General features: G+C 40.3%; 1 protein-coding gene across 1 annotated transcript in view; it reads left to right on the plus strand.

Annotated features, from left to right (window-relative positions):
• The window catches only part of LOC111251187 (uncharacterized), a 140698-nt gene that overhangs the window by 102773 nt on the left and 22438 nt on the right, over nucleotides 1-15487 (plus strand). The window contains exon 6 of the mRNA XM_086990489.1: nucleotides 13257-13380. Within this exon, the coding sequence (XP_086846615.1) occupies nucleotides 13257-13380 (124 nt within the window). The remainder of the gene's footprint in view (nucleotides 1-13256; nucleotides 13381-15487) is intronic.

Here is a 15487-nt window from a genome sequence, read left to right on the forward strand (position 1 = left end):
CGACTTGCGATCGTAGCAATTTTTCTCTTAGTATGTGGACAGACGTACGTAGATCAATTCGATCTTTTACCTCCAAATCTTGTACAACGAGGTTGTTATTTATTATTTACTAATAATAATACGTAATTATATAATGTCTAAGTGACCATGCTTCATTTATGTTTTAAACCTATACCATACCTACAATCGTACTAACTTAGCTAGCTAATATGGACTCAGCTGAAAAAACGTTATGTAGAACGGGATTCTGTACGTATCTCCGACGCTGCCACTCTATCTCAGATGCAAAGCCAACAATAGTCAGCGACGTTAGGACCAAGTACGCGGCCACAATCAGCAAGGCCCGCTCGGTTTTCATTACAACAAGACATTGATCAAGGACGTTCATTACTGCATGATGATAATAATAACGGTAATATTTCATTAACAATGTTACAACTACAAAACCGTATCAATTTGTATGTATCCGACCAGATTAGAATTGAAGACCTTTTAATTCGAAGTCCTGGACGTTCCATGTGAGAACACATTAACATAATGCAGTGCAGAGAGCCTTTCATCGAGACCAGTTGCTACTGTCACTTTTCTATTTGTTTGAAGTTTCGCACTGCGACCGTCTATTCAAAAGAGCGACTGCCATTTGCGCTATTCTATACTTAAACATCTGGAGTAGAAGATACCTATATGCTAGAAAGACTCGTGGCCTCCTTTTGTGACGCCAGTATCCGCGCGATGTGTTTTAAGTAGAAATGATCGATACCGTCTGCGATTTCGTTGGGTGACTTTTCATTTCTTGAGCTGCATACTGTGCTCACCCGCGTGCCGCAGAGGACGTTGATTGTGTCCTATTATCTGCAATACATTGTCCTATAGAAACTCTAGTGGTATACCGCTACAAACTCATAATACTTAGGAATCAATCCAGTTACTTGCCACCCTAACCAAATAGGGAGAACGATTGCGTATTCTTTTTAATTGGAAAATGTCTGCCAACAGTCACGTAAGTTTAAACGTACGTACGAGATTGACTTGTGCGTCCGATTTATCGAAGTCTCTGAAGCGGATGTTTGTACGGACGATGAAACGCACAATCGTGGATAATTATTTGTTTGTAACTAATATAAAAGCAAGGGCTATTGCCCGTGCTGCCAATGATTAAAGCTTCTAAATAAAGCTTTGCAGACGGAGGGAAGTCATCGAAACACCTGCCGCGACAATGAAACCTTCTGATTCTGAATGTTTTTAACTATCTATTTTCTAACCTAACTTTATGCAATGTATTTAACTTTGTTCACGAACATCAATCCCATAAGTTTAGGGCTCAACACACAAGTAAAAAAAAATCGAATTTTAAGAATCTTTTTCCTCTTTGCAAGATTAACGATCCTATTCACGCATGATTAGAGACAAAGACACTGTTCTTGGTAGTTCCGTTGACGGACGCTTAACCCTTTCGGCACACGAAATTGATTCAAAACGCAAAACATTACTATACAACTGTAAAGAAATTTACAATATATACATATGTACCCTATTACAATATATACCCCGTACATGTACATATGTACAGGGTATATACTACCCTGTAAGTGAAATAAGATGTGTATTTGAAAAATGATGATTGGGTATAGTACCAACAACGTTTACATGATTATAATGTTCGCTTGACATTCTATCCTATTTCCTCTTATTTGGGTTAATTTGTCCGAAATCTTGAAAGAAACACATGTGGATCCTGGTGCTTTCACGGTGTGCATTCTGAATTTACCGTATCATGTGAATTGTTTGGAACTGTAGTGTTATTTTTTCATACTTTCTACCATACCGAGTTAGAACGTCTGCTATAAGGTGTTGGGTTCATTTGCCTGACGTTCTGGGTTCTGCTTGTCCGTTGTCGCCTGTCCTGGCGAGACAGTTCGAGAGTGAGCGATCTATCTGGGCACAGTTGCTTCTCTCTCTCTTTTCGCAGTTCCGGTTTTTCTCCGGCCAGCTTATTTTGCCAAGGCATTTTGGCTAGTTGCTACTGCTGCTCTTTGTGCAAGTTGTGGGGTTTTGGCGTCCCGTATTTGAGAAGTTATGAGTGTGTATTTTAAAATTATATATATATATATATATATATATATATATATAGGATATGATTATTTTACTCATTGAGACTGAACGTCATTGACGAGGGTAAAACAAAGAAGAAAATTGTTGTTGTAAGAGCGTCTTGCGTTACCTTCGTTCGGAGCATCATACTCTGTCCACTCAAGTTCAGCCGCGAAACCTACGTTTACAAAGACTGTAGTCTGGAATCAAAGATCACACGGACGGTCGTTAGTTGTAATCCGCAGATATCTATTGTACGGGCTCATCTGTATAAAACCTAAATCTCTGTTACTACCGTGAATGTAAACCTCTCGTTTCGACATAAGCCTTCGCCTTTCTGTTACTAGTATTATTACGTCGTGTCAGATATAGCCCGCTATGTTATTCAGAACTAAACTGAAGCTGAATTCGATGAAATAGTACCTTTGGCCGTGTACTTCGGTGTGACTAGCCAATATTTTGGTGCGCACCAGAGGGAACTCAGTGCGACAGCGGCGTCTGCTGATTTTTATTTGACACTAGATAAAGGTCGGATCTTAATAATTCATAAGAAGACTATATTAGGTAGTTGGTCTCGGTGCGGCGTTATTCTCAACAAATCATCTGATAAAGTATCGTAGTCTGATACGAAAATGAAGCGTTCTGAATCAAATCGATTAGACGCCAGTATCATACTAGCTAAACCAATATCCCGGATCGTACTACGTCGCGTCGTTCTTCCTCAATTTGCATGTGGCTTTTTCTTCAATCAGCCAGTTGCTGCTTAATTCCGCAGCTAATGGCTAATCTATGCAAGTAGATTACCCTCAGCGTAGAGGGACTCGTTCTGCACTTTATAGGTCGCACTTTTTGGGCAGCAATCAAATTGCAAGTTAAACTGGTCGATTTCTAGTTGCTCTATGGAACTAACATGTTTCTTGAGTTACTAATGAGAGAACTCGGAGCGTTATGTATATATTTACGTTGGCCGATACGAACAAGCATAGGAAGTTTCGGAAAAAAGAAAAAAGACGATAAATAGCAGTGTTTAATATTATATCGGTAATCTGCGTATGTGAAAGTGATCAGAACAAGTGTCTCAGTTGCAGCCATACATAAAAAAAAATATTCGGATCTACTGAACATGTAAGTGCTAGCGGTTTAACTTTAATACACAAGTTACTCGTATTAACGAACAACTTGAAAAATGTCGCTGCACCTGCTTTGCCACAAAAACAATGGTTATATGGTCCAAGAAATTACAACGAAGTTGAAATGACGCTAAACGATGGAAGTGAGACTTTTCAGAGGTAGTGGCACTATAAAATGGAGGCGATAAAAAAAAAAATGAAAGTGCCACTGGTTTCAATACAATGCCGATTAATCGTAGCAATGCCACATCGAACACAACAAATCCCGAAAATAAAAATATAAATTCATAGAATATACTTAACCTAAAATCAATAATGTTTTTTGGAAGGGTTCGTATACGAATTGGCTATTTCGCTGTCATTAACTTATATGGTACTATCTAGCGTCTTTTTTTAAATGGAATTTTCATCTATACAGGAAACGAGTCATTTGGCACCCGCAGAGCCGTTCCAATTAACTTAACTTTTCTGGTTTGACAGCCCACCTAAATGACTTTTTCTATATGTGGAAGCGTAGGATATGTGCAACTGCCTCAAGTACCTAGGCGAACTGATCATGTCGAAGATAGTTTTAAAAAAAACTAAGTTATCAAATTTGAATGTTACGATGGCGTACTACAGATTGTTGTAAGAAGGCTTGTTATTTTTAGCAAATAAAAACAAAAAGTATAGGGATACAAAGATGGATTTGCAATGAAGTTCGATCTTAGTATGCAGCCCATAGAAAATATATCGATGTTACATGAAGCTAATTCAAATAACAGTGTTTACAGAATGAAGTAGCAGGTTCTTAGAAAGTAAACCATATCGTATCACTTCGATTCGTTTTATCTTTCTCGCGCCATTCAATATTGCGATCTGTTAGAGAGAAGAAACACGGATCCGTGGCTTAAGATAATATAATCCGGCCCTAGTTGCCAACTGCAATGACCTTTCAAGCGGTCTCAAAGTACGAGGTACTTTGCAAGCATTTATATATATATAAGATGCTCCTATATATATATAAATGCTATTTCTTGTATTCTATTTTTACGAAATGGGTACTCTGAAACAATAAAATGCCCTAATATACCATCACCGCTCTAATAATCAGCTTTATAATAGATTCTGAGCTAATAATAATAATAAACAAAAAAAATAAATAAAATTTGCTTGGATTGCAAACATCAAAATATGTTTATTGGAGAATTCGAACCTCTAATCGGTTGGCGTATATGCCATTGTGGTACTACCACACGTCTGCACACTGCAAGTGTGTGTTCGATATGGCTGCTAAAACCGATTACAGTTATGTGTAACTTTAAGTTCTGTTTCGACAAAAAGGGGCCTCTGGTTAGTGGGCACGTGTCCACCGACACGGCGAACCGTCTAGCGTGCGCAGTCGAGGTGCGTCGCTTCTACTCCAATACCAACCCGGGCGCTCGACGATTTTCACAATCGCTTTCCGGGTTGATCCCACTTGCCACTTGCTGCCGAGCCGAGCGAACTCCGCAGCACAGTGCGGGCAGAGGAACGGCGTACTCGGGCCCGCGGCGCACGCTAGGGGCGACGCGGCGATCGCGCCTCCAGCACCCCAGAGGCCGGCCTCCCTGACGCAGGATTACAAGGCTTGCCAATGCCCCAGCCGCGAACGGCAGCGATATTTTAATCTAGCCAATAGGCGGCGGTCGACTGAAAAGTCCCTAGCTAGCCAATAGGACCCAGATGTAGTCGCTTCTGTGGAACGACTTGACACGGCAGCTTTAGCCTGTAACCTAAAGAGGCAGCTGTCTGCGCTGTCCAACTTCGCCAACGTCGCAGGAGTGGTTATGAACAGAATAATAAAGCAAGCCGTAAGTGCACCTATTACTGGGCTCAAGCTATAATGATTGGGATAATTTTATCAGCGAGGTAACTGGCCATGTGACGGCTAAATGAGTTCTTTAGAAGTGAGTCGTTGTCAACTCTGATGTGTATGATTGGTGTTGTCCACTGAGAAGCGTAAAGTGTCGTAAACATTTCTTTAGACCAATGCTTGTACTTTTAAGAGCGGAGTTACGCGTCTCGAACTTTTGTCTCGACCATATGCCGTTCAGGCACGTTATCAAATTTTTCTAAAGAACACATATAGTTGTAAGGGTTACATCTTGACGCTCTTGGCTAAGGGTATCCAGTGTGAAACAGACAAAGCGCATAATAGCTGTTCGTTGTTGGAGACGGAACCGGCTGCCAGTGCGCTGCCGTGTTTCAAGTGCGGTACCACGAAGCGGACGTTACGATAAATGAAGGAATAATGCAATCGTGCTTTGACTGCCATCTTTGTCTGTCGTTGCTAGGAAACCAACCGGACGAACGCTGCATCTTGGCAACAACGATGAATCATAATACATTACATAAAGCATCTTTACTATTGTTTGTTAATATATCACATACAATAATAGTATGTTACTATTTCTTTTTTTTTTCTTCTTCATTTTATGTTGACATGTTTATTGAAGTTGGTAGCTGACTTCCGAAATCATCTTCTTCATATTTATTTCATTTAATTCCGACAGCATTGCATCCATAGGTAATTAGAATAGGATAAGTATCTATAAACTGTACATATGTACACATTCTTCTGGACATTGGCACTTCTTGAAGACAGTTATATACTAAATACAATACGTAATATATAGATTTAACCTGATGGAAGTTGACGAAGATTCATAATACAAAACTAATCTTAATATTTCTAGCGTTTTTTCTTAAGTGTGCTAAACTGTGTGCCATTTAGATGCAACCTAACTAAAGGCGTGTTATATTCAAGTTTATTAAAAACTGTTCCGCTTATATTGTGACATTATACGCAGAGTTATTTTCTGTATTAATTTTTCAATCTTCGGATGGGCATTTTTATATGAACCGTACATATTACTGTGCTTTTTCACTGCCGTGGCGCGATTTTCGAACTGTGCACGTGTACAGTTGAAGCAGTTGTCCAAAGAAAAGGAGGGCTAATAGAGTCGATTAGTTTGACAGTTGTTTTGGATCTTGAGCTAGGTAGCGAGTGTCAGCGTTAGGGGCAGCCGAACAGAAGGTTTGCAATTCAGCGATTTTTGACGTACTTCTATCAACGTGTTTATTCGACGCTGGACACGTAAAAATCCGGCACGTTAATACAAATTGATCGTCTGAAATGCTATTATAACGGTAACGTTATCTAGAAACAGAGAAATCTAACGATTGTAACGCGCAGCTCGGATGATGTCTATTTCGCCAACAAAGGTTGTCTATAAAAATTGACTGATCAATATATTAAATGAATACACATTTACAGAGGTGCAGAATGGACGCTCGCTGCTTATTTCTTCATGTCTACGCACGATCAAGAAATTATCGGTCTCTTCTTCGAACATTTCGAAACGATGCACGAAATTATTCTAAATCGCTGTCGATTATAGCGTTCTACTGCATGGAGCGGTAAATTGTACGAATTACCACGGGCGCATTTCGCACCTATTTGCTTAAGCCTGTAGGGCTTGTTTCAGCCAAGCCAACGAGGCTTGTGATCGATGACCATGAACATCTGAGCAGACTCGCAGCCGTTATAAAGTTTAGGTGCCCGGCATTTGGCAACCGTGTATACAGTCTGTATGCACACATGCATAGATGGATATTTGAAGCAACTAAGTGGCCTCAGTTTATCCGCAGCGTCCGCAACTGTCACGTCCATAACTTCCCTGCTCAATCTATTCTGCAGCACTGGCTTCGGCTTATCCTCAAAAGATGACGGTAACAAATTAAGTTTAGATAACGCTATATATATTTAACACCTAAACCGATGGTAAAGATACCCGGTCGAGGTGCTTCAAAAGGAGATTTTTTCTAATCGAAAGAACGACTATGTACGTATGTATGTATGTATGTACGTACGTATGTAATTTTTAAACTGGGGTTAAATTTTATAGATTGAAAAACGCATTGGGACTTTCTTATCAGTCTTGTACAGAAAGCATAACAAAATCGTTGATGGACCTTTACACACTTTAGATAATAGTGCTCCGTCGGAGATTATTTGTGTTGGCCACTAAACTATAGACATCATTAAGTCATCAATAAATCATCATTTCGTTTGAATGAAAAGTCTATTTGTCATCTAACGATTTCTAAAAGGAAAGTTCCACAGTGAAATAGTTCTATTGAGCGATAGAATCTGATTATAATGTCTATTGCAACGTGTGTGATGTGCTCGTATCAAAGGATCTCGAAATATAGCAGTGTTTTTGTATGGACATTTTGTTTTACTACTGATTTACAATATCCGCCTATAGCTGTTAGTTTTTGCTTTATATATGGTACAGGGTTGTCTCAGCAGGATGACACCCGAATATCGTGTCGTATGCCTCTTGAATAGATGCGGATAACTGCTCCGTGTCTTATTAATAAGAATTATATATATTTTTTAATGCTAACCAACTGAGCATTGTATGAAAACTGCATTATTATATTCCAGCAGCTCGACGTGTCATATTAAATAAATTAAGCGTAAAGCGGTAAAAAAAAAGCAAGCGAGTGACGGTTCACCGGGGGGGTAGTGCCACCTGTTACTATTGCCAGTCGATCCTTTTGGCTTTGTTTTTCTCGTAGAGACTCAATGAATTAATGCTAACAGCCAGTGACCGCTACTCTGCTAAAAGAGAGATGGCTGAGTACGACAAGAGTCTGAGGATGTCTGAAGTACTTCAAATATTCCTAGAAGAAGCTCTAGCCGTACAACTGAGATCGGAGAGAGGGGGAAATACGAAGTACAGCAAGTGTTTCTGCTGTCGCTATTACAACCACTTTTAGCTGCAAATATAGACCTTTACGTGCCGAGCAGACATCACTGTTTCATGATTTAGGGGTGTCTGGTAGACCGGCGGAAGAGAGCCCACCAGGCTACTGCTACCGGCGCTGCTGATGCCATACGTTGGCGTAACACGGCTGAACATATGTAGCATACCCACAGAAAGAGCTTCGACAGAATTGAAGGCCCAGGAAGTGTCCGGGATCTGGAGCTGGAGAAAATTAGAGCGTTGGGGAACGTTCTGTATGTATCAAAATGAAAAAAAATGTAATGTTTTACTGCACCTACCTATTCAGCTACCGGCTTGCTTGAAGAACGCGCTTGTACTGCTAGAAGTAAGCCAGTGGAAACTACTCTCAGCCACAGAATCGTGAGAAGACCTAGTGCTTAGGAAGACGAAAGAGCCGTTTGCTGCTAAAACAAGTCGGCAAAAAAATGAAAGCCGCCAATTTAAATTTCTTACAAAAGATAAATGGAGTCACAGCAGTATAGCTGTGGTCCCTCTAGTCTCGTCCTGTTGGCTTGAAAAACGCCAAGCATACACATGTATTGTCGGGAACGCAGAATTTGAAACTAGACAAAGCAGCAGAAAAAACGTATATGGTCTCAAGGTCGATGTTCAGCAAAAAACCAAGCATGTGTCGGTGTAAAGGTCCGCTCAGAGATCTTTAAACAAGATCTGAACTTTCTGAAGCGCTGTTATTGCAAATCGTTGTTTCCTGAAAGTTTGATACGCGCACCGGATCAGCAGTAATAGGTGCTCCGTTCGAAAACCTCGATGTTTCATGTTTTACGTCCGGTGTCGCCGCCAGGCATTCAGTCCACCAGACGGTTAGCTCCCGGCACAAAGAGAAACTTCGTCGTTCCAAAACCTCGCAAACACTGATGTTGATACTGAAGAAATCAAACTAAGGTTAGGTGCCGAAGAGTATAATTCCATTTGCCTGCAATAAGCTAACCTACACCCCATGGTGTGACTTGTTTGAAGCACTGTAGTTCAATGCCATATATATTATCACAAACACAGCCATTCAAAGAAGACAAGGCGATACTAGCCATAAGAAGATTCTCTAAACATTATGATCATATGGCGTAAAGCAACTCAGGAGGCATGACATTTGTTTTACTTGTTCTAGGTTAATTCTAGGCTAATATGGATTATGGCTATCGATAAACAAGGCGCGGTATGAGTATTGTTTTTGCATTTTACTTTAAAGGCCGAAAAAATGATTCGTTTATCTCAAATATCCATGGCTCAAAGATTAGGCAAGTTTATCAGAAAGCTTATATATATATATATATATATAAAGAAAGTTTATCTTATATGATACTTAGTAGTTATATTTTTAACTGAAATTCTGCATAGTTCTGCTTCAACAGTGCCAAACCGACCGGGCGTCGGACACGCGTAACTATTTGAACTAACATATTCCCTTGATTCGATACATTGGTAGTATCACTGAAAAAAATAAACTTTTTTTAAATTACTTATCTAGAAAGCTGTATTTTTTTAATATACCAGATATAATTTATATATAATTCTATGTATATATTTATGTCCCTGTTTGAGGAATGGCACAGTTGGACCGTGAATTATGAACCAAAGTTCTGCTACCCAGCCGATATGTTTAAAGACAGTTATACTATAATATACACGAGAAATTCGTACACTATCATTTATTTACTTGGTCAATCTATGACTTGGAACTTCATTGTGTATAAAAGTTTACGAAATAAATTAACAGAAAGACCATTTCTGCAGTGCAAAGCAAGGGTCGGGGAGCAAGTTTAGTGGTTAGTCGCTACGACTAAATCCAATAGGAACGGCCGCCCAGTGATAACAGACAAGAGAACCTTTTAAGATAACAGAAGTACATCGAGGAGAAAGTCGCCTATCTTATAAGCTAGGAGCATCTAATGCAAATGTTTTCATGAATATACAAAATGAAAACCATCAGAATAGTACTAGTTTTGCTTACCTACCAAAGCTGCCTGTTCGAGAGCTGGCTTACGAAAAACTTATGCCACCCATTGCATCGGAACAGAAGCGCAAAGGAATGGGAATGAACGGTTCCCGCTAGGATATGGAGCGAGTCAGCGTTATGCGTATAGGGCCCATACAGCTACAGAGTTTCAAAGGAGAATTTGATCGAAAGACGACGACAGTTACTCGTTCTTGTTCTTGTATTTGGTACATACTCCTTTGCCTATCGTATTCGCGGTCAATCTGTTCTGCCCAGCAAATACAAAAAGGCTAGCATATTTTCGAATATTTGAGAGCTCGTAATTGCTGAGCAACCCAACGCAAACGGGAAAGAAAGAGGTTTGTATCGGAGTTTTTTGTAGAGGACATGCAAGGGAGGGAGGGGGGGGGGCACTGAAGAATGAGGAACTTGAAAGGGTGGGGAGAAACCGAAACAGAGTGAAAACGAGAGACGTGTGGTTAGCGTCACAGCTGCTGCCCTATAGGCTTTTTAGCTTCAACAGCCTACCCCAAAGGAGAACCGACAGCCTCTCCGTTCACCGCGTCTCGCATTAAAATGCAATTTTACGTGCTCCCTCCATTTGACTTGCTATTCATTGCTATATTAGTGGCCTTAACGCTTAAGTGGCTCTATTGGCCCTTCGCGAATAGTTCATGGTCAAGCCAGCAGTTACGATGCTATTATCGGGCTGCTAAATCTTGGTTTTCTATAGGTCGACGCTGCCTTGCTAGTGGAATCTGTGTTCCCCCTGCGAATATTGCTGAGTACTACACGACTGCCTAGAAATCCGGCCTTGCGCGGTGATGGCGATTCGGTAATAGTCTGCAACACGAGGAGATCTTTGAATCTAGAAAGGGGATTTATACGAGCCTCTCCACTGAAGGAATGATAAGAGCATTCTTGGAAAGGACGTATCAGCTAAATGAAACGACAGGATTAGATGGCAATAGAAACGAGTGTGCAACGTCTCTGAAATATTCTACTAATTCAACAAGCATGCTGTCTGTGATAAGAAGAAGGACTAACCCAAACGGTTACCTAAGAATAATGTATTACTATGCAAGCAGGGCTATGTCTGAATGTAAAATAAAGAGAATGAATCAATTCTTACTCTCTCCCGATATTTTTCGTAATTTGTATTCGAATATAAGAGCTTCGGTGGAAAAATGAAAAGACAAGGAAATCAAGCTAGTGATGGACATCGTTTGATAGTGGCTATTGAAAGGAGTCGCGAGTAATACGTTAGGTAGTTCGATCGGGCAATTCAAACATGGAAGCAACTTCGATGTCGGCCGCCACGGCTTGCGCAGCTTCCATGAACTTGAACATCTTCTTGATCTAAAGGACGTAAGGCGTCGTTTAGCTTAATAAATTGACGGTACATTGCATAAGTATATAGGCAATAACTCTGGATTAATAAATTAAGATTTTTTTAATGGTGCATTTAGTTAATGCCTGAGTATTGTCTGTAGTTAGGTTTAGCATTGTGACTGTATGCACTTTTGAGTGATTTCGAACGATTTCTTCGAAGAATTTCGGATAGATGTTTGGTAAATGTTGCAGACAACTCTTGTCTTTTTCGTGAGGATAAAATAGATCAAAGGAGGTATCTGAATTAAGAATGAGTCAAAGGACGCAGCGAACAAATAACTTGCGAATGCGGAATTACCTTTTTATCCGTGTAAGTTTACGTAACATTCCGACATTGTGATTTCCTGTCTCCCGATAAAAATGTGCGGGCCAATATGCATCATTTTCAAATATCTTCTCGTACAAATGATGCATAAATGGGACTAGTTATTCCACGGAACGAATGAAAGGAGGTAAGCAGTCTAGCCTCAGGCTAAATAAGCTGCGACATAGACTAATGTACCTGAATGTTGGAAGTGTACAGTTCTACCATAACAACGGGGCCTGTTTTACTGATCGGCTGGTTGCATCGGTGTGCCCCGTGGCCTGTGTTTGTTCTGTTAGATTTACTTGCGGACCGAAATTTTTTTCGTTGAAGACTGCCGCTCCAGTGATTGTTTGAGTTTCTTCAGGATGAAGGATCCAGCAATGGCGTTCGCTGGATCGCCATTAGCATCCTGAGTATGGTTATTAAATTATCTACATATATAAAAGACATATCTACATATATAATATACATATATAAAAGACAGACGCATAAACAGAGAGTTCCATGGCACCGTACGTTTCTTGGTATAGGATTATATGCTCGGCCAGAAATTTCTTTAGGAGCATCTTTGGCCGCACGGAAAAGGAAGTTGGTCAACACGTTATTAAACGTAGAAAATACGAACGGCTAACAGTTGTAGTGAACTTAACCATTGAAAATTAAAGCGACTAGCAGAGAGTAGATTGATAAAGTGGAAGCCATTTAATCTGGTTGATATAGATATAATTTTTATAACGCTGGATACGTTTTTCAACCATCAAGCTACGGCTTTTTGTAACAAAGATTGTTGATTTACTCCAGCATGGGCCAAGTATGGCCTGATTCGAATAAGGTAAGACAACATTCAGCTTTCGTGTTCAGACTCGCGATAAGGTGTGATCCATAACAAGAAGGGACGCACACGAAAGGAGACTAAAGCCAAACAGTTCTAGAAAAATGTTTACATAACGCTTGTATATGTCTAACTTCTTAGCAAACATCTGTGTGTGTCAAGTCTATATAGAGAGGTCGCTGGGCTTACTGAGGCACCATCTAATCGTATATCCTAATGTCGGCTATAGGGATATTTTAAACTCACAAATATTTCTCAATTATTCAGTAGAAAAGCTATCTTTTTGTTTCCAAATTAACCAAAGTAGCCTAGACAAGCATATGCGTTTATAGGGGATTAATTATTCTTTCATTTCTCTTTGCTTTTGCTAGAATCAAACAGTTCTGCATTGTTGTCCTCAGTGTTGTTTTTCTTGTACAACATCGATAAGCAAACATCCTGCAAAAGCTCACGACTCAACAAAATTTAGATGAACTATGTTGTTCTATGTTAGGCTTGCCCTTGGTTCATATACGTGCACACACGGGGGCGATAAAATGTTCGACGAGCCTCTTCAACGACATAGTCCAACCGATTTCTACTAGTTTCTGCTCAGGATTCGTCGCTACGTTAGTTTAGTAGAGAAAATTTTCGACCGAACACTTTCCGTCCGTCCTAACCCATTGAATGTACCGACCCACATTCTTTATGTACCAATGCTGTTGCTGCCCGTCACTCGCTCTACTCCTTCCAGCGTCATGCGGCGACTTCAGCATAGAGGATTATCCTGACTCATCGTACCTGTCGTGTCATCAGTTCGTGCCCCGACAGTCAAGGATTCTCGAGGAAAAGATTATGCTCCATCACCGAAACCACATGTAAGCGTATGTTAGATTAATATTCTATATGACTCATATGTGTATATATGATATCACTGCATGTGAACTGACTATTTTTAAGTAGCTGCCAGAAGAATTAGTAGCCTTCTAGCTTAGTTCTTAGAATTTGCGTACCCTCGCACGTAAACTGATATAACAACCTGTATTTTATAGCCCATAGAAGGGTCTCTTTATTTGAAATATATGCCTTCTCGTTTTTGAACTGTGAGCATTTCGCAATCTCTAGCTTCTAAGGAAATTGGTCTTGTCGGACCCGAACACATATTCTAATTCACAACCTTTACATTAGTATGTTATATTGTTTGCTGGTTGAAGCATACACTTACAAATATAGCAACTTATCAATGCATGTGCCTCAATGGTACGCTAGCACACTGACCGGTGCTGACAGGTCTGTCATGCATTTCGCATACTGAAAATTATTCGAGTCTTTCGTGCTTTTGGTTAAACGCACGGAGACCTTACGTCCCCGTTACTCTTCTAATTACATTTTTTCTCTGATGGCTTAACGAAAGCGAAGAACATTGGTTTTTCTAGCTTCAGTGACACGATTTGTCCTACGCCTAATTTCAGCACTAATTAATCTAGACGCTAATTAGTTTCAACAATGGATACTTGGGATTCGCCCGAGGAGTACGGCTTATACCTTCCTCAGCGCCGATTACGTACATAGATGTATATACTGCAAGCCTTGCAGTTCAGTCAGACTATTTTTAATTCTCTCTACCAGCCACGCGTCCATGTTCTCGATCCTGGCAACTGTGAAAAGTGCTTTTTTTTTTTACCTGTAGTCAAGAGTGTCTACAGAGAGTATCTCTTTCCCGAAATCTAGACAGCACCCAATTAACCAAATTTATCGCAATATCTTGGTAGTGTGCATCGAAACTATAAGAGTATTCCGCCATCTTATTTCTTTGCACTTCGAGTACCATGAACCTCGTGATCGTTGTCGTCATACTATAAGTGTATCCTGTGTTTTATCAGTTATTGTCGTAACATCAAAAGCATTAATGAGCCCTGTGCTTTCGGGCTCTCCAGCCACGATGAAAGCCAATTCTGGCCGTAAAGGCTGCCTTATTAATCACGAAGGGAAAACAAGGGGCAGCACAGACGGGTAACGAGGTCAAAACTACGTGGTAAGTTGTTGTCAACTGCTTGTTCAATAGTCACTTCCGGTTTTTCGTTCGACCGATGACTCCTCTGCGTTGTTGGTAATTTAATACGATATGTATCCTATATATTAACGTACAATCTATACGGGAAAAACCGAGTCACTCAGCGTAAAAGGTAGCAACCCCAGCAATGCCTGTTCATCATTTTAGCTACCAAACAGATGATGCAACAAGATAAAGGCGTCGCATAAACGGGTACAATGGCTGTTGATACGTGTACACTCTACGGCGCTGTATGCAAGTCTGAACCTTTCGATGTGTGCACTGCAGCAGTGCGTACGGTCTGACATCAGATGATGCGCAGAATCGGCACAAATCAGACAATGACTCCCCTTTTCCGTGTTTTCTCTCTCGCTATTTTCTGTATCTGTCAACATCTACGATTCTGAAGATACTGGATGGAGGGTAATACTTTTATCTGTTGAAAGAGGAAAAATGTGAAACAGACCAGGAAGAAATGTAGGGAATGCGGGTAAACGTTGCGATCATATTACATATTTTTAAATTTGCCGCCTCGTCATATCATGTCGGCCAGCTCATCCATGTTTACTGTGGCCGAGTTACATACAGGAGAGCACAACACGACTCGACTGCGATGAGGATATATCGAGTGTACAATCAGATCCAAGATTCGGATATAAGTACCACTGTTGTGAGAATAATATTATAGTTTCAGACCTTTCAATCGAGAGCAAATTAGACGGATACAATATATTGTATCGATGTAATCAACAATTTAATACCGCTGCGATATGAATAAAAAGGATCGAAAACTTGGGTAGCATAAGAAAGATGATTCTGGGCCTGGGGATCCTGGGGCCTAGTTGCTCTAGCGTCTTCCGTGATAAGTCAGGACATTTAAAGTAATCGTATTACTGCTCATATAAATTAGAATTTGATAGAATAGATTATTC

Source organism: Varroa destructor, unplaced genomic scaffold (genome assembly GCF_002443255.2).
Source record: "Varroa destructor unplaced genomic scaffold, Vdes_3.0 BEIS01000005.1, whole genome shotgun sequence".
NCBI classification, from domain to species: Eukaryota; Metazoa; Arthropoda; class Arachnida; order Mesostigmata; family Varroidae; genus Varroa; species Varroa destructor.